At 45.1% G+C, this 27,298-nt stretch overlaps 2 protein-coding genes across 2 annotated transcripts in view; one reads left to right on the forward strand and one right to left on the reverse strand.

Moving 5' to 3' along the window:
* Positions 1-6,546, forward strand: part of IMMP1L (inner mitochondrial membrane peptidase subunit 1) — a 52,749-nt gene extending 46,203 nt beyond the window's left edge. Inside the window, exons 5-6 of the mRNA XM_044270251.1 lie at positions 4,880-4,990; positions 6,384-6,546. Of these exons, the coding sequence (XP_044126186.1) occupies positions 4,880-4,990; positions 6,384-6,449 (177 nt within the window). The 3' untranslated portion in view covers positions 6,450-6,546. The remainder of the gene's footprint in view (positions 1-4,879; positions 4,991-6,383) is intronic.
* A 138-nt stretch (positions 6,547-6,684) lies between these two features.
* The window catches only part of DNAJC24 (DnaJ heat shock protein family (Hsp40) member C24), a 52,375-nt gene continuing 31,761 nt past the window's right edge, over positions 6,685-27,298 (reverse strand). Inside the window, exons 3-5 of the mRNA XM_044270252.1 lie at positions 25,971-26,109; positions 9,970-10,038; positions 6,685-6,917 (exon numbers count right to left, since the gene is read on the reverse strand). Coding sequence (XP_044126187.1) covers positions 6,772-6,917; positions 9,970-10,038; positions 25,971-26,109 — 354 coding nt within the window. The 3' untranslated portion in view covers positions 6,685-6,771. The remainder of the gene's footprint in view (positions 6,918-9,969; positions 10,039-25,970; positions 26,110-27,298) is intronic.

Below are 27,298 nucleotides of genomic sequence, written 5' to 3' on the forward strand. Positions count from 1 at the left end.
TTAAAATCTCCCCCTATCATTGGTGGCAGCGGAGAGTACCAATCAGAGTCCCAGTTTAATCGCTGGGGCTCCAATCGGTAACCATGGCAACCAGGACGGTACTGCAGTCCCGGTTGCCATGGTTACTTAGCAATAGAAGCATTATACTTACCTGCGAGCTGTGATGTCTGTGACCGGCCGGGAGCTCCTCCTACTGGTAAGTGACATATCATTAAGCAATGCGCCGCACAGACCTGTCACTTACCAGTAGGAGGAGCTCCAGGCCGGTCACAGACATCGCAGGTAAGTATAATGCTTCTACAAATTGCTAAGTAACCATGGCAACCGGGACTGCAGTAGCGTCCTGGTTGCCATGGTTACCGATCGGAGCCCCAGCGATTAAACTGGGACTCCGATCGGTACTCTCCGCTGCCACCAATGATAAGGGGGAGATTTTAATTAGGAGGGGGAGGGGCCCACTGGCCACCAATGAATCTACAGTACTACAGGGGGGGCCCACTGGCCACCAATGAATCTACAGTACTACAGGGGAGGGAGGGGGGACTGGCCACCAATGTTAACTACGGGGGGGGGGGGGGTCTGCCCCCTGCTGCCTGGCAGCACCTGCCAGGCAGCAGGGGGCAGTCATGTACACAGTTCTTTTAGTATATTCTAACCTGAAGCGTCCCCATCACCATGGGAACGCCTCTGTGTTAGAATATACTGTCGGATCTGAGTTTTCACGAACTGACGCGGATGCCAATCTTATGTGCATCCGTGTTTTTTCACGGACCCATTGACTTGAATGGGTCAATGTCCACAGAGTTACCAGAGCCCTCCTCGTGGCCACCAGTCAGGTAAGTAATGCTCTGTTGCTCCCAGAGTAATTAACTCTGGGGGTGTCAAGTAGTTATGTACCTGGCCGGTGACCACAGGTGCCCTCCTGAATTCAACTGTATTGCCATCTTGAGGCAACTGGAGTAGGAGGACAGAGTGTGGCACCCGGCGCTGGCCACCATTGAGGGGCACTTACTGGGGAGGTATTTTGTGCTGACGTGCCATACATTGGGAACATGATTCTAGCCTCATGTGATGCGGACAGGCTAGGATCGCGTGCCCAATGTACGGCACATGATCCCAGAAGTGGCTGCCGCAACCTGGATAACCCCTTTTAATGCTGCTCTCCAATAAATAATATTTTTTCTGAAAGAAAGCAGCCATGTGGTTCTCATGTACTACAATAAAATATTCTTAATGGGGTTGGCCAGGCGTTTGATGGCCTGTCATCAATATCTGATCAGTGGGGTTTGACTCTTGGCACCCCCATGGTCAGCTGTTTTGAAGAGGCCACGGTTCTCCAGTTTCTTCCTAGTCCAGTGACGTCGCACTCCTCGGTCACAGAGTAGGCGCAGCTCATTCAGGCCTGAGCTGCAATGCCAATGCACAGCCACTAAACTATGTACGGCGCTGTGTTTAGTAAGCTGTGAGGAAGCCACGGCGCTCACCAGAGCACTGCGGCCTCGTCAAACAGCGGCGGTGCTGGATGTTGGTCCCCCACCAATCAGATATTGATAATCTATCCGGAGGATAGATAATTGGTATCAAAATCCTGGAAAATGTCTTAAAGGGGATTCCAGTCATAATAGTTGGAATACTTTTTACTACTTGACAGCCTGATGGTTTTTTTTTTTTGTTTTATTTTTTATTTTTTCAAATTTAGTTAAAAAAAATACTCCTAAATACAGTATACTAGGAGCATGGTGGCTCAGTGGTTAGCACTGGTCTCTTGCAGTGCTAGGGTCCTCCTAGGTTTGAATCTGACCAAGGACAACTTCTACATGGAGTTTGTATGTTCTTCCCGTGTATGCGTGGGTTTCCTCCCACACTCCAAAGATATGCTGATAGGGAACTTTAATTTGGAGATGCCAAGCAATGATGATGTCTGTAAAGCGCTGCGGAATATGTTGCGGCCATGTAAGCAAGTAAGTGAACGAACCAAGGAATTGGCGTCTTGGTGCCTGGTGTCATCTGAGTAAATCTCACTATACGTTGCGTCCCCACTGTGGGAGGTTACAATAGCTCCCAATGTTTGGTGGTCCCTTAACGAACCAATGATTGAGTCCTTTAAGAAATGTTTGGAGTTGTCAGCCGGCGTGCAACACGAAACTGGAGCTTTTAACCCTTGAGAACTCCCAGGAATCCCAGGCGTCCTCCCCAGATAGCGCTCATTAATTTAGCAAACGTAGAGAGCCTTGCCGTAGACTTCTTGATGGACATGACGGCAATGTGTTGTGGATCCCGCGCGCCCATAGACCGAACTGTGATCTTAATTAGAAGTTTGACAAGCCCACTCCGATAAAATGATGAGATTATGTGTAATTGGTGTCACAGTCAATTACCATTTAGCTAATCAGGAGCCCTCTAACAGGTCTGGCCTTGGTTGTGGCCTCAGGATGCTGACGAGTGTCTGCCCTCTTCATGCTGTTACTGCCGCAGAAGAGCAGAATTTCAGTCAGCATCCTAATGACCTCTTTGAAGTCTATTAAATTAATGACCCGACCATCCTGCGTTAGCTTTACAGCAGATAATTGTAGTTTTTCCTCTTTGCCTGCGTAGAAGATATTAATAAAATATTTTCTATTCTGTCCAAGTTTGCCCCGAGGTCCTGTAACACTATGGAAATGTGTGAATATCGCATTGACGTAGTAAGAAAATGTGGATTGGCCTCCAGCCAGTAGAGGGTAGTCTTGGTGTCACTGGAAGCTTCCTCGGTAGATTCTTCTTCTACTGGTGTCCCCTGGTTTGCTTCCTTATTGTACTGGTGTCACATGGGACTGTTATGAAAGTCACTGGGAAGTTTTCCAAGCAGTGCCCCTATAATGCTCCCTGCAATAATGTGCCAACCGACCAGAATATAAGCCGGCCATAGACCTCAGTAAAAGGGGTTGTTTAGCTGAAAATTTTCTAAACCAAAGGGGTTTTCCGAGTGTTTTATACTGATGACCTATACCCAGGATAGGTCTTCAATATCTGATCGGTGGGGGTCTGCTTCCTGGCACTGCAGTGAGCACCGCGGCTTACTCACAGCAGACCCTTGGCCACTATGTCACCTTCATCGGGTGTGTGGCCTAGGCGCAGCTCACAACCATTCAAGTAAACGGGGCCGAGCTGCGATACCAAGCACAGCCACTATGCAATGGATGGCGCTGTACTCGGTAAGCTGCAAGAAGGCTGCAGTGCTCAGCCTCCTCAAACAACTGATCAGCAGGGGTCCCGGGTGTCAGACCTCCACCGATCACATGCTGATGACCTATCCTGAGGATTTATCAGTATAAAAAAATTCTGAAAACCTTTAAGGAACTCCCCTCTAAAAAAGGTATTCCAGTTAGATGAAATTAGCCATAGGATACAAGATAACTCAGATTAGTGGGGGGGTCTGACTATCAGGGATGCTCGCCAATCATGAGAATGGGGGGCTCTGTCCCCTGAAACAGAACTGCAGGTCAAGCATACGCAATGTTGCTCCATTCATATATATATTTTTTTTTTTATGGGGTTGCCGGAGGTAGAGTAATACAGACTCATGGGGATGAATAGAGCATCAGTGCACATGCATAACCTGCCGCTCCGTTCATTTTGGTGGGGGTATAGCGGCCATGGCTGCATTACAAATCAAACCGCAATAATAATAAGACTTAGTTAATCTTTACCACCCTGTATAAATTACCGTGGCTCATTATTCAGGGTCAAGTTGCTATAACTCCATTTCACAAGTAGAAACAAAGGACTCATGCGCACAAAGTATTTTTGGTCCGCATCCAATCCACATATTTTGCACGTCGGATGTAGATCCATTCACTGAGGCTGCAAAAGATGTGGACAGCATCCGTATACCTGTTTCATAGCATCCACAAATATATAGATGTCGTCCTATTCTTGTCCGCATTATGGTCAAGGATAGGACCGTTCTATTATGGGCCAGACGTTCCGTATAATGTGGAATGCACACGGCCGGTATCCGTGTTTTGTGGAAAGCAAAACGGGCAACTATCGTGTGCATGAGCCCTAAAGGGGTTGTTCAGGATTTTGATATTGATGGCCTGTCCCAGGGATGCTCAACCTGTGGCCCTCCAGCTGTTGTAAAACTACAACTCCCACCATGCCCTGCTGTAGGCTGATAAGGCATGCTGGGAGTTGTAGGTTTGCAACAGCTGGAGGGCCGGAGATTGAGCATGCCTGGCCTATCCATATCAGATCGGCGGGGGTCCGACACTCCATGGAGCTCTGGTGTCGGAAGTACACAGCGTAATGCACGGATCTGGTTACTGAATCGCTGCTGCCATTTACTTCAGTGGGAGAGGCGCCACAATTACCAGCTTTGTCCGTTATACCTCATTCACACGTCGGTGATCTACATCCGTGATTGTGAGCCAAAACCAGGTGCGGCTCTAAACACAGAACAGGTGCAGATCTTCCCCTTATACCTGATCTCTGTGGAGGCTCCAATCCTGGTTTTGCTCACAATCACTGACCGAACACTGATGTGTGAATAAGGCCTTACACAGTGGACAGAGCTGTGTACTTCGGGCACCAGGGCTGCAACTAAGCAGCCAATCGGTTGGTGTGCAGAGAGTCGGACCCCCGCATATCTGATACTGATTGATATGCTGAGGATAGACCAGGGTTCAGCAAATCTTCTGCACTCCAGCTGCTATGAAACTGCAACTCCCTGCATGCAACATGGGAGTTGTAGTTTTAAAACAGCTGGAGATTGCTGATCCCTGGGATAGACCATCAGTATGAAAATCCTGGAATGCCCCTATCATAATTGTATTCCTTTGAAAACAATTATGGTACAGTGGGTCATGTTTTAAACATTCCTCTTTTTCCTTTTTCACAGGTACCCAAGGGCCATGTTTGGTTAGAAGGTGACAATCTAGATAACTCCACAGATTCTAGAAGCTATGGACCAGTCCCTTATGCCCTGATCCGGGGGCGAGTTTGTATCAGGGTGAGTTGAACTTTTTAACTTCACATTTACATTTTGGAGTTATGTACTGTGCAGCTGTGTGTCCACACCTGTGCAGATCTTCTACCCTCATGGCTTTAGCCAACACTTTCTGAGCTTCCTTAAATTTCTGGCTTACTTTGCTCCAGAAAAGTGGCATAGGTGAAGATAAAGTTGTTGCGGATGCTGGCCATGCCCCCTTTTTGGAAGTGTGAAAAAAGTCATATGAGATTATGGTGCAGACAATGATAAATCTCCTCCATGGTGTTCCAACAAGAACAACGTCTGTCCACGCTACACATGCTCTTTCATGGTATCCAGCAGCTCGATTGCTAGATCTCTCCCCCATGAGATGGGGGTCACATCCTGTCCCCATTTAGCAGTGGTCATCATCAGGGTGGTCATTTTTAGAAGACCCAGGTGACAAGTGGGCACTTGTTTTTGTTTTATGCCACTTCTTGAAGCCAAAGCTAGATGTGGATGCCAAAGGAACGGGAAATGTAAAGGAAGGAATATACTACTTCTTAGCCAAATCCAGGAGTGGATCCAGCAAGAAGAAATAAAAACTGTATATATATTTTTTTCCCCCGAAAAAAAGTGTGTGAAACTAGCATAAGGCATCGTGCACACGACTATGTATTTTGCAGTCCGCCAATTGCTGTCTACGTTGCGTCTGCATTTTTTTGGATGCCAAAGTATAGGACATGTTCTATGCCAGGGCTGGCCAACCTGCAGCTCTCCAGCTGTTGTAAAACTACAATTCCCACCATGCCCTGGTTTAGGCTGATAGCTGTAGGCTGTCTGGGCATGCTGGGAGTTGTAGTTTTGCAACAGCTGGAGAGCAGCAGGTTGGCCACCCCTGTTCTGTGCTTTCTGCAAAATGCTGACCACGGCCCCTTTTGGAGCCGATGGGTCAGCAAAGAAAAATGTGGACTGCACAGGGACCACATCTGTATTTTGCAGATTCATAGTTTGTGGACTGCAAAATGGACACTTTTGTATGCATGAGGCTTAAAGAGGGTTCTCTGGGCTTTTACTTTGATGACCTATACTCAGGATAGGTCATCAATATCAGATCGGCAGGGGTTTGACACCCAGCACCCCCACCAATCAGCTGTATCAGGAGATGGAGCGCAGTGCACACGTGCAGTCTCTCTTCCTGTCCGCTGCTGCTGTCTATGGCAAGGGAACAGGGAGACGGCACGTGCGCACTGCCCACGACGTCTCCTCACACAGCTTATCAGTGGGGTGCCGGGTGACTGTACCCATCAGTCTGCAGACTACGTGCCAGGCTGTGCTGATCTTGGGGCATGTCCTTGGTTTGAGTGTCTTTTGAAGTGTACAGTAACTGTATATAAAATCATGCCTAACGTCTCCTCTCCATTTTGTTTTGTAGCTATGGCCTCTAAACTCCTTTGGACCTCTGCAGGACAATCCTAATGGACGTATAATGAAGGATTGACCGTGGACGGTTTTCTTTTAAATTATGTTCTAGGGAAGATTTTAATTATTTATTAATGATAGGTTGATTTCTAATAAACTATTTCTGGAATTTTTTAGGCATCTTGGATTCTTTTTTTTCAAAACACCTGTAGATATATGAACAGCTCAGGACAGGCTGAGTAAATGTAATTTCTATAGGAACAATCCTCTAGAAATGCGTTCTTCCCTTACATAGTGCAGCTCTGTGTCCTATGTCAAAACAAAATTAGATTTTATTTCATTTCAAAGACGCGCGCGTCCCCCAAATCCTCTATGTACAGCGAGCCACAGTCCAGAAGTATTCAGGAGATACCAGGTGTCATCTCTTGCAAGATTTCTATAATCAACGAGCAGGAGTCGCAGTTCACCAAAGACGTTTGTTGTAAGTCACTCTTGACAGCAATATATTGTCCCCCACAACGACAGGAGAAGTAGTAATATTCTTCATCTGTAAACAAAAAAACACAATTATAGATGACTTGCATATGGCATATCGCTGTCAGGCTTGGGTAGCTGCCCCGGTCTTCCATGATGCCAACCTGGCACCTGACTTGACAAACTTGCATTTGAGGACCCAGAGTGAAAAAAGAACCATCCTATTCTAGGACTAGTAGGTTAATATTTTTTTTTACTAATTATCAGTTTTCAGTCTGGCTTCGCTTTGTGTTCCTGCACCACATTTATTAATCGGTGCACCTTAATAATGTATGTGGCTTAAAGGGAACCTGTCAAGCGGATATTTGCTTATAATCTAACTAATTATATACAATCATTAACTACTAAAAAGTGCCTTAGATGTATTCACTTACTGGTGCGACAGATGGTTACCGCATAATATACACACAGATGCCGCATGCTAATGAGCTGATTTGAGTCCAGCGTGATGTCATTGAGTCCAGCGTATTTTTAATTCAGAGCTATAGCCACTCCCCTGCCCACCTGCTGCTGATTCATATGGAAAATAACTGTCATTCAGCAGCAGGTGGGCAGGGAGAGTCAGGAGCTCATGAATATTCATGACTCATCATGATCAGCTGGAGCTTTTCAATACAAGATGTTGGCAGATTGACTGGGTCAATTAAAGAAAGTGACCCAGCATTTTGCTAAGAGAATCGGTCACTTATTTATGTTGCCCTTAGGACACCATAAAACTGGTGACAGGTTCCCTTTAAGTGCAATGTGGTTCACACCTTTAGGTGTAAAAGTAGACCAGGGAGTTGCTACTTTCGCAAGTCGAACATAATGAGCCAGGTCTAATCTCACTTTTAGTTCTTAAACCTACACCACTGTGAAAAGTGGCGAGGATCACAAAATGTTGCAGTTGCCTTGACTTGTGACCTTTTTTTACGCCACAAAACCGACATCTGATTTCGTAAACAAACCCCTATGTTCTTAATGAAGATTTACAGCATTCAAAGCGCCATACTTTAGATAACGTTCTGGTCACTTCCAGCCACCACAAGAGGGAGCTACTGTCTACTATTTACACTCTGAAATAGATAACAGTGAGCGCCTTCTGGTGGTGACTGCAGGCTTCATCAGTTGAGACTCCTGTAACGATAGACATTTGTCTGCACAGAATATTGATCCTAAAAATGACATAGTAGTAAAAGGTGAAGATTTCACTTAAGTTTTGAATCCTGTGACATCGCTACTTTTTAAAGTGGTTCTTCGGGAATTTAATCAACATGGCCGCCAGAAATCCCTCCTAGAATGGGACTAGGACAGGTTGCCTCCACTTCTACAGCTGCTTAGAGGGGTGATGAGCAGACAGGGCCTCATTATAAGGAAATCTGCTTTACAAATAGACAGCCATGATGTGATCCTCTGCCATAGTGGAGCAGCCTGACAGGAATTGGGGAAGAGCTATGCAATACTTCTTCCTGTTCCTGTCAGCCATGACTGAGGATCACATCATGGCTATATAATGTAATGCAGAATTCCTTCTCTACAATAGGGTAGCACTGGAGCTATTGTACATGAGAAGTTGGCAGGCTGAGCAGTCTCGCAGCACATCTCATCAGTGTAAAGTGACCGCAGCGCTGACACACAATATAGAGAGGCCTCACCCCCACTTAGCAGCTGTAAAAGTGGGGTTAACCTGTCCGTCACATTCTGGGACAGGTTGCTGGAGGCCAGGTTAATAACATTCCCAGCGAACCCCTTCAGGGGGGTTTTCCAGTATTTCCTCAGGATAAGCCATCAATATCAGGTCGGCAGGGGTCTGGTGCCAGAACTACACCGTTCTGTCCATTGTGTAGTAGACAGAGCTTGTTCCTGCAGCACTGCTCCTGTTCAAGTGAATGCGAGTGTGGGGTGCAAGTCGCCTGCCGATCTGATAACGATGGCCATCAATATCCAGCCAGAGTTGCTAACTTTTTACAAAACTTTGACATATTTCATACACATATATCAAAAGTTTAGAGTGGTGGGGGTCTGAGCACTGAGACACTGGTAGAGAAGAGTGCTCATATCACGCTTTCTCCAATGCACGAGGGGGCTCCTTAGATTCCATCCCCAGCAGCCAGGAGAGAGAGCGCCCTTCTCTTCCCTTTTTCTAGTGATCTGTGGGAGGTCTCAAGACTCAAACCCCCACTGATCTAAACTTTTGATATGTCTGTCATATCAAACGTTCTATGAAAAAGTTAGTGACCCTTTAAACCCTTTCCCGACCACCCAACGTAAATTTACGTCAGCAGCCAGGCATTTAAAAATGGTGCCCACTGGCACATGCAGCGGGCGCCACAGCTGCTGAATGTCTGCTGTTTTTACATGCCGGCGGTGATGTCAGTTGCTGACTTTTCACCCTTCAGATGCCCTAAAACCCCCAAAAAAGCGAGCTTCTGCATGTGCTCTGACTTCCCCTGGCAGGGATCAGGGGAGCCGGAGTCTGTATGTGGTAGCCTGTGTGACAGGAGGCTACTGTATATGAGTTTCTATAGAGCCCCTGCCTGTGGCAGGGCTCTATAGGAACACCGTAAAATTCTCTGACTCAAATGTTAAAGGGGTTGGCCACTTTTTGGTTACTGTTGACCAATCTGTTTGAGATGATAGGATATATTAGTAAGTGTTATATTATGTTGAAATTCTGCACCATTGTCTATATCTTATAAAGTCTTTTGTGCTATGCACATGGAGATCCTGTCCATAAGATGGCCGCTGATGGAGGGTCATGTGACCAGGCATATCATCCCCCCCATGTGATGTCGCCTCCATTTAAATACACTGCACCTGCCACCTGTACTTGTTCTGTTGGGAGTTTACTGCAGGTGCAGTGTTTGAAAGGAGAAGATACCATCTGTGCTGCATCCACGGTTTCCAGCCAAGTATAGGACATGTCTTATATTTTGGCAGAACGGACATACGGATGCGGAAAGCGGACAGATCTGTGTGCTTTCCGGATCCATATGTCTGTTCTGCAAGATGTGAACCAGGGACCGCATCTGTAGTCGTGTGAAAGAGGAAGAAACATCTCCTGGGCTGTATTCTACACTACTTACCTTCATGCCATATCATGTCCTCAATGTGAATCTGATTGTCCACAGGGAATGATCGGGTCATTTCTCCATCTAGTAGAAGAAACCACAATTAGATATGTATAGACTGCTTCATTTTACATGATACCTCTGAGGCCTCTGCACATGTCCTGGGACATCTTTAAGGGCACTTATGACATAGTCGGGTGGGTTCACATAACGTTTTTTCCTGTCCGTTTAACATATACAAAAACATATACGTTAAATGGATGCCTTAGACTGATACCATGCAGTGGCATCCGTTCCTCAGAGTTCCATTGTAAAAAAATAAATACACAACAACACACACACCGTATTTTTCGCATTATAAGACGCACTTTTCAGTGCGTCTTGTAATGCGAATATTAGTGAGCGCTTCCGGTACTCTCCCTCCCTGGGGTCGGCGCTGCACGCAGTTAGGTGACAGTGCAGCGGGGCTGGAGAAGACTGGAGTGCTGCCGGAGATGGAGAGGAGCCGCGGCGCAGGAGAGAAGGAGTTTATTTTATTCTGATATGAGGTCTGTTGGGGTCTGAAATAAAGGGCTGATCCGATGTCCTAATATTTATGGGGGTCTGATCTAATATATATATTTTCTTATTTTTCTCCCCTAAAACCTGGGGAGCGTCTTATAAAGCAACAAATACTGTACTCCTACAACATATCAATTATAGGACTTGTCCCAATATTCTGTACAGACATATGAGATCCTATTACCACTTAAAAGCAGGACCCTACTGTGTCTTATTAGAATCAGTGTCAGGTAGGGCAGGGAACCGTGCAGCTCTGAACGCCACCTGCACCACTGTTGCTACCTACTTTCAGAGTCTGCCCCGTATGGTGACCCCCCAACTTGCCGATGGTCCGTAACTTGACTAAGTGCAGGAGCCTAAACTTGGGGTTACTGGGGTAGTTGGACAGAAAGGTCAAAACCAGGACTGGATCAAAATTCAAAAGCTAAGTCAAATACACAGCAGAGTGAAACCAGGAGATAAGTCAACAGGCAAAGGTGAGGTCAAAAACTAGCAGAGTCAAATACCAGAAGGTCATGTCAGGGCCAAAACCAGAGAACAGCCATAAGGTCAGTGCTCCAGAATAAGGCCTCATGCACATGACTGTTGTTTGGGTCCGATGCGGCTGCAAAAGATGCGGACAGTACTCAGTGTGCTATCTGCATCTGTTGCTCTGTTCCACGGCCACACAAAAAATACATGTCCTATTTTTGTCCATTTTGCGGATAAGAATAGTTATTTCTATAATAGGCCGCCCATTCTGGAAATTGTGGTATGCACACAGGCGGCATCTGTGTTTTGCGGATCAAAAACGGCATGGTCGTGTGCATGTAGCCGAACAAACAAAACTGGCTAGTGAGGCAGGAATACCAGTCACAGGCAACTGTGGTCAGCATCTGCCTGTTTGAATAGCCCACCCCCCAGGATGCGTGCGGCACTGAGCCAGACTGCCATAGATCGGCCGGACTCACTGTGGGAGGGCAGACGGGTAAGTATGTGACCATCAGATTTAGGGTCCATTCACACGTCCGTTGTTTTTTTCCTGATCTGTTCCGTTTTTTGCGGAACAGATCTGGACCAGTTCTGTACCCATTCATTTTCAAAAGGTCCTGAAAAAAAAATCAGACATTGTGCTGTCCGAATTTTTTCAGGACCCATTGAAAATGAATGGGTACAGAAGTGGTCCAGATCCGTTCCGCAAAAAAAACGGAACAGATCAGTAAAGAAACAACGGACGTGTGAATGGACCCTTAGAAAAATAAAATGGGTTTTTAACATCACTGCCCCTTAGTACTGTATGCAGTCTTGGATTGTCCAGGATTTTGACACTAGGTCATCGAGTATCGAGCTGTGCAGCCCCAGCTTTATGGCATAGCCTGTGGATAGGCCATATATGTCCAGCAAGGACTGGATTCTATTAAGAAATGCAATGGTCAGCCTTGCTCTAGCCTGAAATGGCTGACAACAGGAAGCAATATATTCACAATTTCGGTGCAACAGAATGCCAGTACAAGCAGACTAGGTTTGTGTCCCTTTAAACAGACAGTTTCTTTATAATTGTCCTTTAAATGCTCCACGGCGGCGGTGGCCGTAACGAGTCACATAATGGCACTTCACTATGAATAATGACTACGGGCAAATGAAACACCTCATTTAACTGCCCTTAAGTACTGGTGAAAAAATTGTAATTAACACTTGAAAAAGACTGTTTTAAGCATGCTATTCATTAATTAGCAACATATACGCCACAAAGCAGGACACTATTTTATATCGTTTTTTGCATTTTCTGTACCTGAGGCCTAAACTATGGATCTCCAGGGAGCGCGGTATCCAGCCCGAGTCTGATTAATGTAATTAAAGGGAGTCAAAGAGCTTACGAGATGGCAGGATCAATACAACCGTTCTTAATGGGTCCTAAACACCTACAGTACATTAAATATGGAGTGTTCAGACCATTCTCCAAGGCAGGAAGTGACTTCTTCGGGATTGTAACAGATGACTAACTTCACAAATGGGAGGTGAAATATATTAATACAAGTTCTCGCAAACCTATATCTAGGATCCTACATGTGAAAACTATCAAGTTCTGCAGTGGGAACGATGGGGCTCCAGAGGATTCAAGCAAGCCAAAATAACAGTGCCCTTTGCATCCGGGTCTTGCTGCTACCGAGCTGTCCGGGTCTGCCCTTTTACACGGCATCGAAGAGCGCGAAACAGAGGCTTGCCTATAGATCAACATATAACCTGCACAAGCTAATGGGTTAAAGTGCGAGCAGAAATGGGATGGAAATCTGCACATGAGAAGAGAAATTGCCCTTACTTTGCATTATTATTTTTATTTTTTTTCCCAATGAATTGAGAATCACTGCGTAGAAGCATCACATTCACACTTAGAGGAGCCGTCGCCTCTCCTGACTCATCTGTTTTAGTATATGCCTGCATTCCCCACATAATTCTGGATCATCTTTCTTAAAACACAGTAGGGGAGATTTCTCAAGACCGGTGTCTTTTTCACCCAAAGTGGGGGAAAAATGTCAGTGCATCTTATGGGGCAAATACTAATGAGCACTTCCATTATGGAAGCACAGGAGGACCGGGGAGCGGTGAATACAGTGCTCCCTGTGCTGGCTCTATACTCACCGCTTCCTGGTCTTCTCCTGCATGCTGTGCTGTGACCTGCGTACGGCATGAGGACGTAGGAGCGCTCTGTGACCTCACGCAGTGCGATGTCAGGTCACAGCACGGCAGGAAGAGAGCTGGATCTCAGAAGCGGCGGCCGGTATAGGAGAGGCATGATTATTATTTATGGGGGGGGGGGGGTCTAATTAATATTGGGGTCTGATAAACATTGGGGATCTGAGCTGTTGAGGTCTGATTGGGGCTATGAGGTGAGGTCTTACATTGGGGGGTCTGTTCTGAGGTCTAATTGGGGGGTCTGAGCCGAGATCTAATTAACATTGGGGGTATGATATGAGTTCTAATTAACATTGGGGTCTGAGCTAACGTCTGATGAAAAATGTTTTTTTTTTTTTCTTAATTTCTTCTCTAAAACCCAGGTGCGTCTTACTGGGAGAAAAATATGGAAGTTGTCTCTCTGGCGGTCAGTGCCCAGAAACTCAAGCCTACGCTAGTCAGCTCCAACCCCTTTTCTCACCACTTCAGAAACGTGAAAAGCTTAAAATGCCAAATTACGTCATAAATGTAGCGTGCGCCATGACTTTTTTTAGGCCACAATAGTGGTATAAAAGCATTAGTAAATGTCCCTGATTATCATAGCCCAGTGTTTGGGCCCCTATCACACGAGCGAGTATTCCGCGTGGGTGCAATGCGTGATGCGAACGCATTGCGCCCGCACGGAATCCGGACCCATTCCTTTCAATGGCTCTGTGTACATGAGCGTTGGTTTTCACCCATCACTTGTGCGTTGCGTGAAAATCGCAGCATGTTCCCATAGAAGTGAATGGGGCTGCATAAAAATTGCATTGCATCCGCAAGCAAGTGCGGATGCGATGCGTTTTTCCACTGATGGTTGCTAAGAGATGTTGTTTGTAAACGTTTATTTTTTTTTATTCACGCAAAACGCATTAAATCGCATTGCAACCACGTGCTAAAAACTGAACGCGATCTCAGACAAAACTGAATGAACTTGCTTGTGAAATCGCGCATTTTTCACTGAACGCATCTGCTAAGCATCCGGACCTAATCCGCTCACGCTAGTTTGCAAGGGGCCTTTTACGCCTGTCTATAATATCCCAGTACGCGGCCAGAGGCTGCACTTAATTTATGCCGCGCCACATACTTCTTCATAAATTAGGCACAGCCTCGGGTAGTCCGTGCACCTAAACTTGAAACCTACGCCAGACAGAAAACTGGCATGAAACAAGATAAATATGTGGCGCCGGTTGGTCCTGCCCCTCCCTTGCCGTACCCCCTTTTCGGGAAAGTGGCGAAGGAAGCGAAGAAATGCCTTTTGAGCCAAACAATTTGTGCAAGTGGCAGGAAAAATAAAAGTCACAATCAGTGTTTGCGACTTATTTCCGCCATAAAACTGGCAAGGGGGAAAGATATGGATTGGGGGTGTCCGTGCGGAGTCTGACACTATCCAATCAGTGCTGCCAGTGTCACACTATGCAAAGACCCCCCAAAACCCTGTTGTCATAGCACAAAACATTGCTGATGATGGTGGAGTAACACTGCAGGCCCCCCAACTGATCAGAAGAAATAAGGGGGCGATCTTGCTTTGATGGTCTACTCTAAGGACAGACCCTCAACTTGAAAGTCTTGAACTGTCCATCTGAGTGTCCTGGACCACCCCCTTTAAGTCTGGATGGCTGCCATGCTTTTCTATAGCTAATCCTAAATGTATGCCAACCCTGCCTATCATACCCCATAACAGCAAGTATTAGATCCATCAGAAATCATTACCATCCACCCGTACACTGTATATTATCTATATAACGCCGTCGGCAGCATACACTACACATTATATATACAAGCGCCAGGTGCTGAGCGGCTGCTGACAGATTCCAATATAATCTCCCGTATTCTGTTCCGAATACTAAATGACCGCACCGACGTCGTCTTTTATAGGATTTAGCATTCTAGTCAGCGCTGCACTATCTGGGGGATGGAGGAGAAGGATCTCCATGCAGAATATATTCATAAAATAATTACTGCCATGTTTTACTATGTGTGCATCGGTCTGGAATGATAACATTTCAGAGATCTTAGGGCAGATGTATTTCTGTAAGTGATGATTTCATCAGCTTTATATCCTTATGGCACTTTACCTGCTATTGTGCTTTGCAGATCTCACCGTGTTGATGAACATGGTGCAGCAGAAGGCTGGTGAAAGGTGTACGCACGAGAGGGACAAACTGCCCCAGAAGTATCTCATCTTTCTACCACTGCTGGATATAGCAGAAAGCCCCGTTACAGAAGAAATAACCCACCAAGAATCTAAATCATACATAAAAGTAGCATCATACATAAAAGAGGAGTCCTGTCCCTGACTCATCTCAGGTTAATTTGCATATGTATCAAATCGGGTTTTTTTACACAATAAAAGCACACAGAGCTATGGGGACTGGGTATTGCAGATGTGCTAGCGGCCATCTAGCAACCCATGTTCTCAGCTCTATACACAAAATCCCGGTAACAGGTTCCCTTCAATACACTGGAAAACCGTAATAGGGTTGTCTCACCTCAGGCATTGGTGGCATATCGCTAGGATATGCCACCAATATCAGATTGGTACAGGTCCCAGAGGTGAGATCCACAGCTATCTCTAGAACGCACTTAGACGCCCTCCATTCAGTTCTATGGGAATTCCAAAAATAGCCAAACACACTCTAAGTGAATGGAGAGCACGCAGGGCATTCGCAGTCCGCTCTTGTTCACTTTGGGAGGCCCCATTCTATAGATAAGTGCAGGCCCCGACTCTGAAGCCTATCTGACATTGGTGGCATATTCATGCCACTAATGTCTGAGGCAAGACAACCCCTTTAAGGTTTTCCAGTCTTACATTTCCAAACGTAAGAAAATGGTAAATCAGACTGGTCTGCCAGCCCGTCCCCTTTCCCTTATTAAGACCTGGCGTGAGCGGGGCAAATTTGCAGATTGCGGCTTAATAGTGTTGAGCGAACTTGTGTTTTAAGTTCGGCGTCTAAAGTTCAGGTTCGGGTTATCGAAGTATCCCGTTATGGTTTCTAAATTCCGTTATGGTCCGTGGTAGCAGAATCCATAACGGGATACTCCGATAACCCAAACCCGAACTTTAGACGCCGAACTTAAAACACAAGTTCGCTCAACACTACGGCTTAACAGTCGTTGGGTGGACAGCTATGTCTCCTGACTCCTCCATACACATGTTTAGCTCGGCCAAGCGTATGTGTTGTCAGTGAGGAGATAGGAAAAAATATATATAGTTGTCAGATACAATTCTGGTGGCTTATCTCCTGGGAAATAAGGTGAAAATATTCAATTTGCCCAATACTTTTCTCCCCTGATGATATCTTTCGGGGGAGAGTCGGAAGCTCCCCATACACATTATGGTGGTCTCAGCTGACAAAACACTAACGTGTATGGGAGTCTTTAGCACCGACCATAAAAATATAAAATAATTAAAATGTATAGTAGCTCAGAAAGGCCATAAATGGAAAAAGAGAAGGCGCTCATAGGGTGAGTATGTACTGCATGGATGACTCAAGGTGGGATCGTAGTGCTCACCTTTTTGTGTTGAGCTACATTAGGCACAACACTAATAGTAATGGTGGGTGTTGCATTTGATGTCTGGGTCCTCGCTCCATGGGGAGCTGGCACCCAGGAGGAAAATTTGGAGAAGGTCAGTGGATGAAATGTCTTCAAATCCACCTATCCACCTCTGTTCATTCCTATGAGACTGACATTGAGGCTCCCATAGGAATACATGTAGAAACTGGCTTCCTGACCACACAGAAGATGCTGTGTTATTTGTAAAGTCAGAGTGTTGGTCACATGACACAGCTGAGGATCAGAAGGGAGGTTATGACAAATATAGGCACTGGTAAATTTATATCATGTGCCTTTTGTGGGAGCGCTTCGTTATATATTTTTAATATACATTTAAATGCTATGTACACCTTTGAGGGCAATTTTTTTTTAATTATTCCACTGTACTCATTTTGAGCTAAAAATATATATTTTTAAATATAAAGTCCTTTTTTCTGTATAGAGCTGACATGCTTTAGTCTAGTAGCACCCTTTGGATTTTCTGTCTTTTCCGTCAGACCAGGAGCAGACGGACTCCTTATCTCTGCTTTCTGACCTCATTATAGCTCAGTTCTTATCTTACTGATAAGAATGTGGCTTAAATAAGTGTTTATGACCTTTCAGTAGTTTAGACATAAGGTTTAAAGGTCTTTTCAGTCATCTGATGAGCTGAGGGGCTCCTTATCTTTGCTCTATGACATTATAAACGCTCATTAAAGCTCAATCCTTATCTTACTAATAAGTGTTTATGACCTCTCAGTAGTTTAGAAAAGAGGTTTGTTAGATGACCGGCACAAAGTGAAAGTGAAAGTACCAGTCACACAGCTAGAAAAACTGTTAACCCTTTGTGACAGAACAGCTTAATATTTTTAATAAAAAGGCCAAATCGAAAAAAAGATTTTTTAGACAAAAATGAGAAACATGCAGATCATTAAAAAAATGGCCTTCGAAGTTGTACATAGCCTTTAATTTATCAATTTTTTATGTCCGTATGTACATTTAAGAAGGAAGTCTTTGAACTCCAAAACCCGTCGTCTATCCATAGAGGTTCCAATAAAGAAGTTATCCTTTACCAATTCTAGTTGTGTATCTGCGCCAAGGGATGTCCCTGTATAGGTGGATTTGAAGATGCTTCAACCACCAGACTTCTCCTAAAATGTACATAGCCATGGTAGGAGTAGGTGCCCATACATAGGACGGTATATAGCGCGTGCAGTTGTATATTTGAGTTTGTCTCTTTAGTACAACCAGCAAATCATGCATTATTAACATCTATCCAAACACAAAATAAATGATGAGAGCTTTATTGACTGTGGTTTCCTATAAACTCTTTGTGCCGAGGAAAGACACGGAAGAGTAAACCACATGATCCGTTAAGTCCATTGGGGTTATACAGTAATAAGGAAGTAATTGTGTGACTTCATTGTCTGAAATGCTAACAGAGACGGCTCATCCACAAGGTTTACAAGCGGAAGGTTCAAGAGGTTGAAAATCCGCAGAGATTCTTCCAGGCTGAGTAACATTCAATAATGATTAGTAGCTCTCGACAAATCCACTACAGTGCCAAGGATAAATAAGAAAAAAACCTTACTTACTAATCCCCTTTACTGAATTGTTATAATGGACACCATCTTTTATTACAAACATCTTTTTTTTTTTTTACAAACTAACTCTGGAAATAGTGCAGTTTTCACTGTCATTTACCCTTTGCTTTGTAGATTGGGGCAGACAGAGCAGAGTCTTCTCACTATCAATACAAAGCAGGGGCTTTCCTGAGAGTTTTAATATACTGCTGAAAACGTACAGTGCCTTGCAAAAGTATTCACCTCCCTTGACTTTTTTCGTGTTTTGTTACATTACAGCCTTAACTTCAACGTTTTGTTAATCTGAATTTTATGTGATGGATCAGAACACAATAGTCTAAGGCTACTTTCACACTAGCGTTCATGGGTCCGTTCGTGAGCTCCGTTTGAAGGAGCTCACGAGCGGACCCAAACGCCTCCGTCCAGCCCTGATGCAGTCTGAATGGACGCGGATCCGCTCAGACTGCATCAGTCTGGCGGCGTTCAGCCTCCGCTCCGCTCGCCTCCGCACGGACAGGCGGACAGCTGAACGCTGCTTGCAGCGTTCGGGTGTCCGCCTGGCCGTGCGGAGGCGAGCGGATCCGTTCAGACTTACAATGTAAGTCAATGGGAACGGATCCGCTTGAAGATGTCACCATATGGCTCAATCTTCAAGCGGATCCGTCCCCCATTGACTTTACATTGAAAGTCTGAACGGATCCGCTCAGGCTGCTTTCACACTTAGAATTTTTTCTAAGTTATAATGCAGACGGATCCGTACTGAACGGAGCCTCCGTCTGCATTAATATGATCGGATCCGTTCAGAACGGATCCGATCAAGCGCAAGTGTGAAAGTAGCCTTAGTTGGTGAAGTGAAATGAGAAAAATATATAAATAAAACTATTGTTTATAAATAGAAAACAGAAAATTGGCATGTGCGTATGTATTCACCCCCTTTGTTAGGAAGCCCATAAAAAGCTCTGGTGCAACCAATTACCTTCAGAAGTCACATAATTAGTGAAATGATGTCACTATTGTGCAATCTAAGTGTCACATGATCTGTCATTACATATACACAACTGTTTTTTAAAGGCCCCAGAGGCTGCAGCACTTAAGCAAGAGGCATCACTAATGAAACACTGCCATGAAGACTAAGGAGCTCTCCAAACAAGTAAGGGACAATGTTGTTGAGAAGTACAAGTCAGGTTTAGGTTATAAAAAAAATATCCAAATCTTTGATGATCCCCAGGAGCACCATCAAATCTATCATAACCAAATGGAAAGAACATGGCACAACAGCAAACCTGCCAAGAGACGGCCACCCACCAAACTCAGGGACCGGGCATGGAGGGCATTAATCAGAAAGGCAGCACAGAGACCTAAGGTAACCCTGGAGGAGCTGCAGAGTTCCACAGCAGAGGATGGAGTATCTGTACATAGGGCGATAATAAGCCGTAAGCCCCATAGAGTTGGGCTTTATGGCAGTGGCCAGAAAAAAGCCATTACTTTCAGCAAAAAACAATAAGGCACGTTGGGAGTTTGTGAAAAGGCATGTGGGAGACTCCCAAAATGTATGGAGGAAGGTTCTCTGGACTGAGGAGACTAAAATTGAACTTTTCAGCCATCAAAGAAAACGCTATGTCTGGCGCAAACCCAACACATCCCATCACCCAAAGAACACCATCCTCACAGTGAAACATGGTGGTGGCAGCATCGTGCTGGGGGGATGAGACTGGGAAACTAGTCACAGTTGAGGGAAAGATGGATGGTGCTAAATAAGGGGATATTCTTGAGCAGAACCTGTACCGCTCTGCGTGATCTGAGGCCAGGACGGAGGTTCACCTTCCAGCAGGACAATGACCCCAAACACACGGCTAAAGCAACACTTGAGTGGTTTAAGGGGAAACATGTAAATGTGTTGGAATGGCCGAGTCACAGCCCAGATCTCAATCCAATAGAAAATCTGTGGTCAGACTTAAAGATTGCTGTTCACAACGCAAACCATCTAACCTAAAGGAGCTGGAGCAGTTCTGCAAGGAGGAATGGGCAAGAATCCCAGTGGTAAGATGTGGCGACTGCTCATAGAGACTTATCCAAAGTGACTTGGAGCTGTGATTGCCACAAAAGGTGGCTCCACAAAGTATTGACTTTAGGGGGTGAATAGTTATGCACATTGACTTTTTCTGTTATTTTGTCCTATTTGTTGTTTGCTTCACAATACAATAAAAAATAAAAATAAAAAAACCATCTTCAAAGTTGTGGGCATGTTCTGTAAATTAAATGATGCAAATCCTCAAACAATTCATGTTAATTCCAGGTTGTGAGGCACCAAAACACGAAAAAAGTCAAGGGGGAGGGGGGGGGGGGGAATACTTTTGCAAGGCACTGTAAAGTTTATCTGTCAGCAGATTTGTACCTATAAAACTGGCTGACCTGCTGCATGTGCACTTGGCACCTGAAGGTCTCTGTGTTGGCCCCATGTTCATAAGTGCCCGCATTGCTGAGAAAAATGAAGTTTTAATATATTAAAATGAGCCTCTAGGAGCAAAGGGGGCGTTACCATTACACCTAGAGGCTCTGCTCTCTCTGCAACTGCCGCGTCCCCTGCATTTTGATTGATAGGGCCAGGCAGTGTCTGGACCTGTCAATCAGAGTGGAGAGCACATGGCAGTTCCAGAGAAAGTGGAGCCTCTAGGTGCAATGTTAATGCCCCCGTTGCTCCTAGAGGCTCATTTGCATACATTTAAAAATAATTTTTCTCAGGAATGCAGACACATATGAACATGGGATCAACACAGGTGTCTTAATCTGCCAAGTGCACATGTAACAGGTCAGCCAGTATCATAGGGATCTGCTGACAGATGCCCTTTAATAACGCATGATAGTGACACCATCCACACACACAAGGCTCTGTAATGCAGCAACCATCACGTTCTGTTCTCTGGGGAAGGTTACTGTAATAACCTGTGACGTCTCTCTGACAATGCTGCACTGTCTATGTAGACAATGCAGGGAGGAGCCTGGATACCCCTTTTATGGCTGCCACCAGGGAAATTTATAAAATAAGCTATCAACTTGAATTTAATTACCTTTCTGAGCAGCTGATCAGGTGCCATAGCTATAGCCACAGCAGATAACTGGAGGCAGAGTCCGTGATCGGCAATAACACCAATCACAGATACTCAATCCCCTCAGATGTCGTGGTCAATTATGACTACGGCATCTGAGCGTTCTTTTCCTGGGAGTGCTGTACTCCCAAGGACTGAATTGCTCCTCTGTGCCTAGATCAAGGGAGCAGTTTGTTGGCTATGACAGCCTCAGGCCTTCTGAAGGCTCCGTGGCCTGTCATAGAGAAGTCCTTTCAGAGCCCTGCCTGTGGCAGGCTCCACAGGAACATAGTGAATCTCTCATAAGCTGCAATGTTAAATAATTGCAGTCTATTGGAGAAGCGATCAGACAATCGCATGTTAAAGTCCCCTAGGAGGACAAAAAAAAAGTGTAAAAAAAAAAGTGTAAAAAACAAAAGAAGTTTTAAAAATTTTGAAGATATAAAAATTCAAATCATCACCAATTGCCATGTCCAAAAACACCCATACTATTAAAAAAAAAAAAAAAAAAAAAAAATTATATATATATATATATTTTTTTTTTTATCCAGTATGGTGAATTAAGTAATAGAAAAGCAAATCAAAATGGTTGATTCAATGTTTTTTCGGTGCTTCAGCTCCAAAGAAATTGAAGTGATCAAAAAGTCATACACACCTAAATATGGCATCAATAAAGGGCGCCTAAATATGGCGCCCTTACCGCTTTCCCATAAGGGGGCGTGACGAGGAAGTGGAGGGAGGGGCCAGTGGCCCCAACATATTCATTTTTTTTCGCCAGCTTTCTGTGGAGTAAATGAAGACTGCAATGTTTGCCAGCTAGGGGCTGGCGTAAAATTTAAGTTAAGGGACATGGACTGCCGGAGATGCGTCTAATTTACGACGCGTTAGCCTCGTCATATATTCTGCGCAGCCTCTGGTAGCGCACAGAGATAACACAGACCAGTGTAAAACGCCGGTCTAGGATAAATTCCCTCCCCCTATGTATTAAATTCACATTTGCAGTTCAGTTCACCATATTTGGCACTCGCTTCTAAACCTGCTATGCAAAAGTTTCTTAAATGGAAGTCCACCCAAAATCAGAAATTCAAACAGTGGGACCCCCAAATTTTAAAAAAATAAAACGTAATTTCTTGATGGCAGTATGGCAATCCTATCCATCCAAGAAGAGGCGGCTTTGTGCATTAAAGTGTAAGCTCATATCTCTATAACTCCCATAGACTTCACTGCTAATAGAGACAGGGTGTGCGGCCACCTCTGCTATATGTGGTTGTACAATGGGGTCAAGTGGGGTCTGGGTCTCAATGGTAGGATGGAGCCGCCACCAACCTGAATCCGGTACTGGAAACCACAATGGCCTAGGTCGATGTTCTAATTAGATAAATAGGCATAAGACACTAAAATGGCATGCAAGTAAAAGGTACACGACGTAGACTCAACTCTGAAAAAGGTATTCTTCATCAATTCGGTAAGAAGTAATGGAGGCAATTAAAGGGGTTACCCACAAGCAATGTAAAAAATAAAAATATGATTATCGCATAGTACATGACAATCTCTTTCTAGCAAACTTAAAACCAGCCCTGTACCTCACATGGATCCAGAGATCTCCCCATTCATTGCTGCAATTGCTCTGCTAGATTTATTTCAGGCTGGCAGCTCGGGGGTGGGTGCACTCTCAGGAGGCGTGTCCTTTCTGCTGCAGCTGGTGGAAGTTGAAGGATTGAACTGAGCATGTGCGTCCAAGTCAGTGAGCAGGACAGAGAGTTTAGTAAAAGGGGCAAACAGCAGGTGGCGCTATACAGATAGATTTAATTGAATAACTCGGTGGATATACAAAATTTTTAATTACATGCAATTACAAAAGTATTCAGATCAAGGAGCTGGTTTGAAAATATTTTTCTTGGGACAACCCCTTTAACAGTAAATTCATAGGCCATGTATCTAGCCAACCCCAAAAAAGGCTACATTATGAGTTAGGGTCTTGTTATCTAGGTTGTGGTGTAACAAAGCTAGTCGCCCCCCCCCCCCCCCCCCGAATTGTTAACGGTAAGAGAGCTGGAACGGGAAGGCGAGGGGCGATTTTGAGGAGGGGGAGGCAGATTTGATGGCATTTACCTTGGTACACAATCTACAGAGGCAGCTCTCTCTTTTCAGACACACCGAGGGCCGATGGTGGCTATGCATGAAAGATAAGCCAGAGTGTGTTACTGCAATGTGCCACTGAGTGTTTTCCCCATAGGCAAGACACTATTATTAAGGCCCCCCCCCGCCCCCTCCCATTAGCAAGGAGGGTGGGTATACATTTATTGAAGGCTCTAATGGAAGGCTGAGGGACTCCTACCCCCAGGCCGAAGCAGAAAGACAGGCTATCACATCATGTAACAGGAGCCTGTGTGTGACAGATCTGACCTACATTTCCCCGTTCCTTGCTCCCAACAGCCTGTCGCTGTTTTAAGAAGCTATTTTCTCGGAAGCGCAAGAAAAGGAGGGGAAAAAAAATTGCCAGCGAGAGATGCTGATTTATAGAAATTTGGGGTTTAAATTAACTCTTAGTATTGCCAGTGTTTTTGGGTGAAAAAAAAATATCTGTGCAGGATCGTGTAACCAAAAATAAGACCTTCCCTGGTCCAGTTGCTACCAGACTATCATACCAGCCATTCATCCACATCTTGCACTGCTGAGATTTAATAAGGCAGGAAGAGCTCAAGGCGTGTTGTCTGTGTACCGCCACGTACTGCGCTTATATTATATTTATAGAGATATGTTAACTATAATAGGTCAGACCTTAAAGGGGACGCCTGAGCATATAAAGTGGGATCTTCCGAAATGCCACAACTGTCCATGGGCTGTGTCTAGCACTACAGCTCTGCCCCATTTCCTTGATGGGGGGTGAAATGCAATACCAGATATAGCCCATGGTCAAGAATGGCCCTGTCTCTGGAAGGGGGAGGGGGGGGACCCCTTTTAGGGATACTTGGGTTTAACATTTTTGCTATAGCAAAACCGTCACCAAAAATTTGGGAGCTATGCATTTATGCGATTCCAGTCTCTAGAATTCCAGTTGCATGTTATTCATTAGGGGATGGCTATTAGATTGGTGGGGGTCTGGCCACTGGGATCCTCGATCACGAGAATGGGGGTCCCAGGTCACCCTATTTGAATGGTGCTGTGGTTCAGCATGTGCACTGCCACTCTCATGAGTGCTGTACTTCGGCAGTCCCATAGAGATGGAGTGGCAGTGCCTATGCTCGACCACTGCTCCCCAGTTCTTGTAATCGCTGGGCGCCCAAGCCTTCAGACCCCTACCAATCTAACAGCTGTCCCTTATCCTACAGTAGATAACTAGTTCTTATTGGAATATCCTAGTCATTGCTGGAGGCCAAGATACAGAGAGTGGGAATTAGCCATGTAGGAGGATCGGTAAGAGGTGTATCAGTATCAAATTTCAAGGGGGTGAACAACCCCTTTATAGGGATTGACCACCTTTTGGAGTTTTTTTTTGGCAGATACCTCCCTGCCTCTGACTAGACATGCAAAGGGAGGCATACTCCCCCAGCACTCGGTCCGAGCTCCTTTCCTGGGGTCCCCGCGCTGTCAACAACCACTTTGACGCCATTGGTATGACCTGCCCCCCCCCAATTATGTTATGTGACCAACTGACATGAGGCCAGGGGGACTGCGGCCAGTCACTGGCTGAAGTGCCGTCAAAGGTGATGTTGACTGTAGGGGACCCAAGTGAGGTAGCCGAAGAGTGCAGGAGCTAGGACCGGGAAAGTATGCTGGAAGTGGGGTCTGCCAAAAATCCCAAACAGGCAGCCAATCCCTTTAATTTGAGGCAACACCAACCTGCATACCCAGCACCAGTCTAACATCCTATTGGTTTTGTCAGTGTTGATGCCCCATATGATATTTTCTTTAAGGCCTCGTGCACACGACCGTATCTTTTGTCTGCATATCGGATGCAGACCAATTCATTTCAATGTGGCTGCAAAAGATGCGGACAGCAAATCACGTGCATGTCCTTTCCGTCGGCCCACAAAAAAAAATAGAACGTCCTACAGGGGTAAAATAAAAAATGCCGGCATGCACACGGATGGGACCTCAAAACCTTCGTGCTCATGTGCACGAGGCCTAAATGTTTGTTAAAAACGGAGGTGCAGAGCACAGACAGGAATGGAAACCTTGGGCTGCGCGGTCTTACGTTGCTTTGGGGCGTAACATATGAACCCGACTCGTCAGTGAAGATTGCAGAGATGCAGTAAACGCGGTTGAGTCATTCGACGCCATCAATTTCCCCAAAGGTCCACAGAAAACATACCCTCCACTATGTAATTTTAAATGTACCGGTCTAAAATAGACCAACTCTCTGTCGTGTACAGCAAGAGCACAGAAGAAGAAGAAATAAGCCGTACTGCGGCTCTCGTCTGCCATCTATTATTTATAGGGCAAATATCAAAGGGCTCAGAATAGAATGGCCGAGTTTATTAACACACAGGAGGTGCAATCTCACGGCTGCCTCGCCAAAAAAGATCCCGAGCAGGACTGGTCTGTGAGAACTTACCACGCCGCCGCAGGTCATAGGCTCGCTTAGTCTCCTCGTTTCCCAGTATCTTCCATGCCTGACTGATTTCAATGAACTTCCGTGCACCCTCTGCCTCTTGTTCGGCCGAGATATCTCGGCGTTGCTTATCTGGATGGTACTGTCCATGTGAAAGAGAAGATAGAGATATAACCTTGATTACAACTTTGATTTAAAAAATAATTAAAATAAAAACAGCACCACACCTGTGCTCAGGTTGTGTGTGGTACTGCAGTTTAGCTCCATTCATTTCAATGGAGCTGAGCTTGCAATACTAGGTGCAACCTACACACAGATGTAGTGCGGCTTGTGAAAGAAGGCTGACATATTCTTCTAATCATGGACGGCCAATGAATGTTGGAAATGTTATCTTTTTTTAAGCTTTTGAATAAACCCCAAAAAAGAAGAACAGAAGAAGAACAAAGACACATAAATAAAAGTGCAAAGTGCCACAGTACCAATAAATAAATGCAGGAGACAGTGCAGTGTTTCCCAACCAGTGTGCCTCCAGCTCTTGCAAAACTACAACTCCCAGCATGCCCGGACAGCCTTTGTCTGTGCGGGCATGCTGGGAGTTGTAGTTTTGCAACAGCTGGAGGCACACTGGTTGGGAAACACTGGTATAAAGTATACAGACCAATTTAGTCCTAGTCCCGACACGCGGTCGCTTTCTCAAGGGATGTGTGTGATGTGTGCTCACTACCTATATACAGGTCCTTCTCAAAAAATTAGCATATTGTGATAAAGTTCATTATTTTCTGTAATGTACTGATAAACATTAGACTTTCATATATTTTAGATTCATTACACACCAACTGAAGAAGTTCAAGCCTTTTATTGCTTTAATATTGATGATTTTGACATACAGCTCATGAAAACCCAAAATTCCTATCTCAAAAAATTAGCATATCATGAAAAGGTTCTCTAAGCGAGCTATTAACCTAATCATCTGAATCAACTAATTAACTCTAAACACCTGCAAAAGATTCCGGAGGCTTTTAAAAACTCCCAGCCTGGTTCATTACTTAAAACCGCAATCATGGGTAAGACTGCCGACCTGACTGCTGTCCAGAAGGCCATCATTGACACCCTCAAGCAAGAGGGTAAGAAACAGAAAGAAATTTCTGAAGGAATAGGCTGTTCCCAGAGTGCTGTATCAAGGCACCTCAGTGGGAAGTGATGGAAAAAGTGTGGCAGAAAACGCTGCACAACGAGAAGAGGTGACCGGACCCTGAGGAAGGTTGTGGAGAAGGACCGATTCCAGACCTTGGGGGACCTGAGTCTGGACTGAGTCTGGGGTAGAAACATCC

Source organism: Bufo gargarizans, chromosome 10 (genome assembly GCF_014858855.1).
Source record: "Bufo gargarizans isolate SCDJY-AF-19 chromosome 10, ASM1485885v1, whole genome shotgun sequence".
Lineage (NCBI taxonomy): Eukaryota > Metazoa > Chordata > Amphibia > Anura > Bufonidae > Bufo > Bufo gargarizans.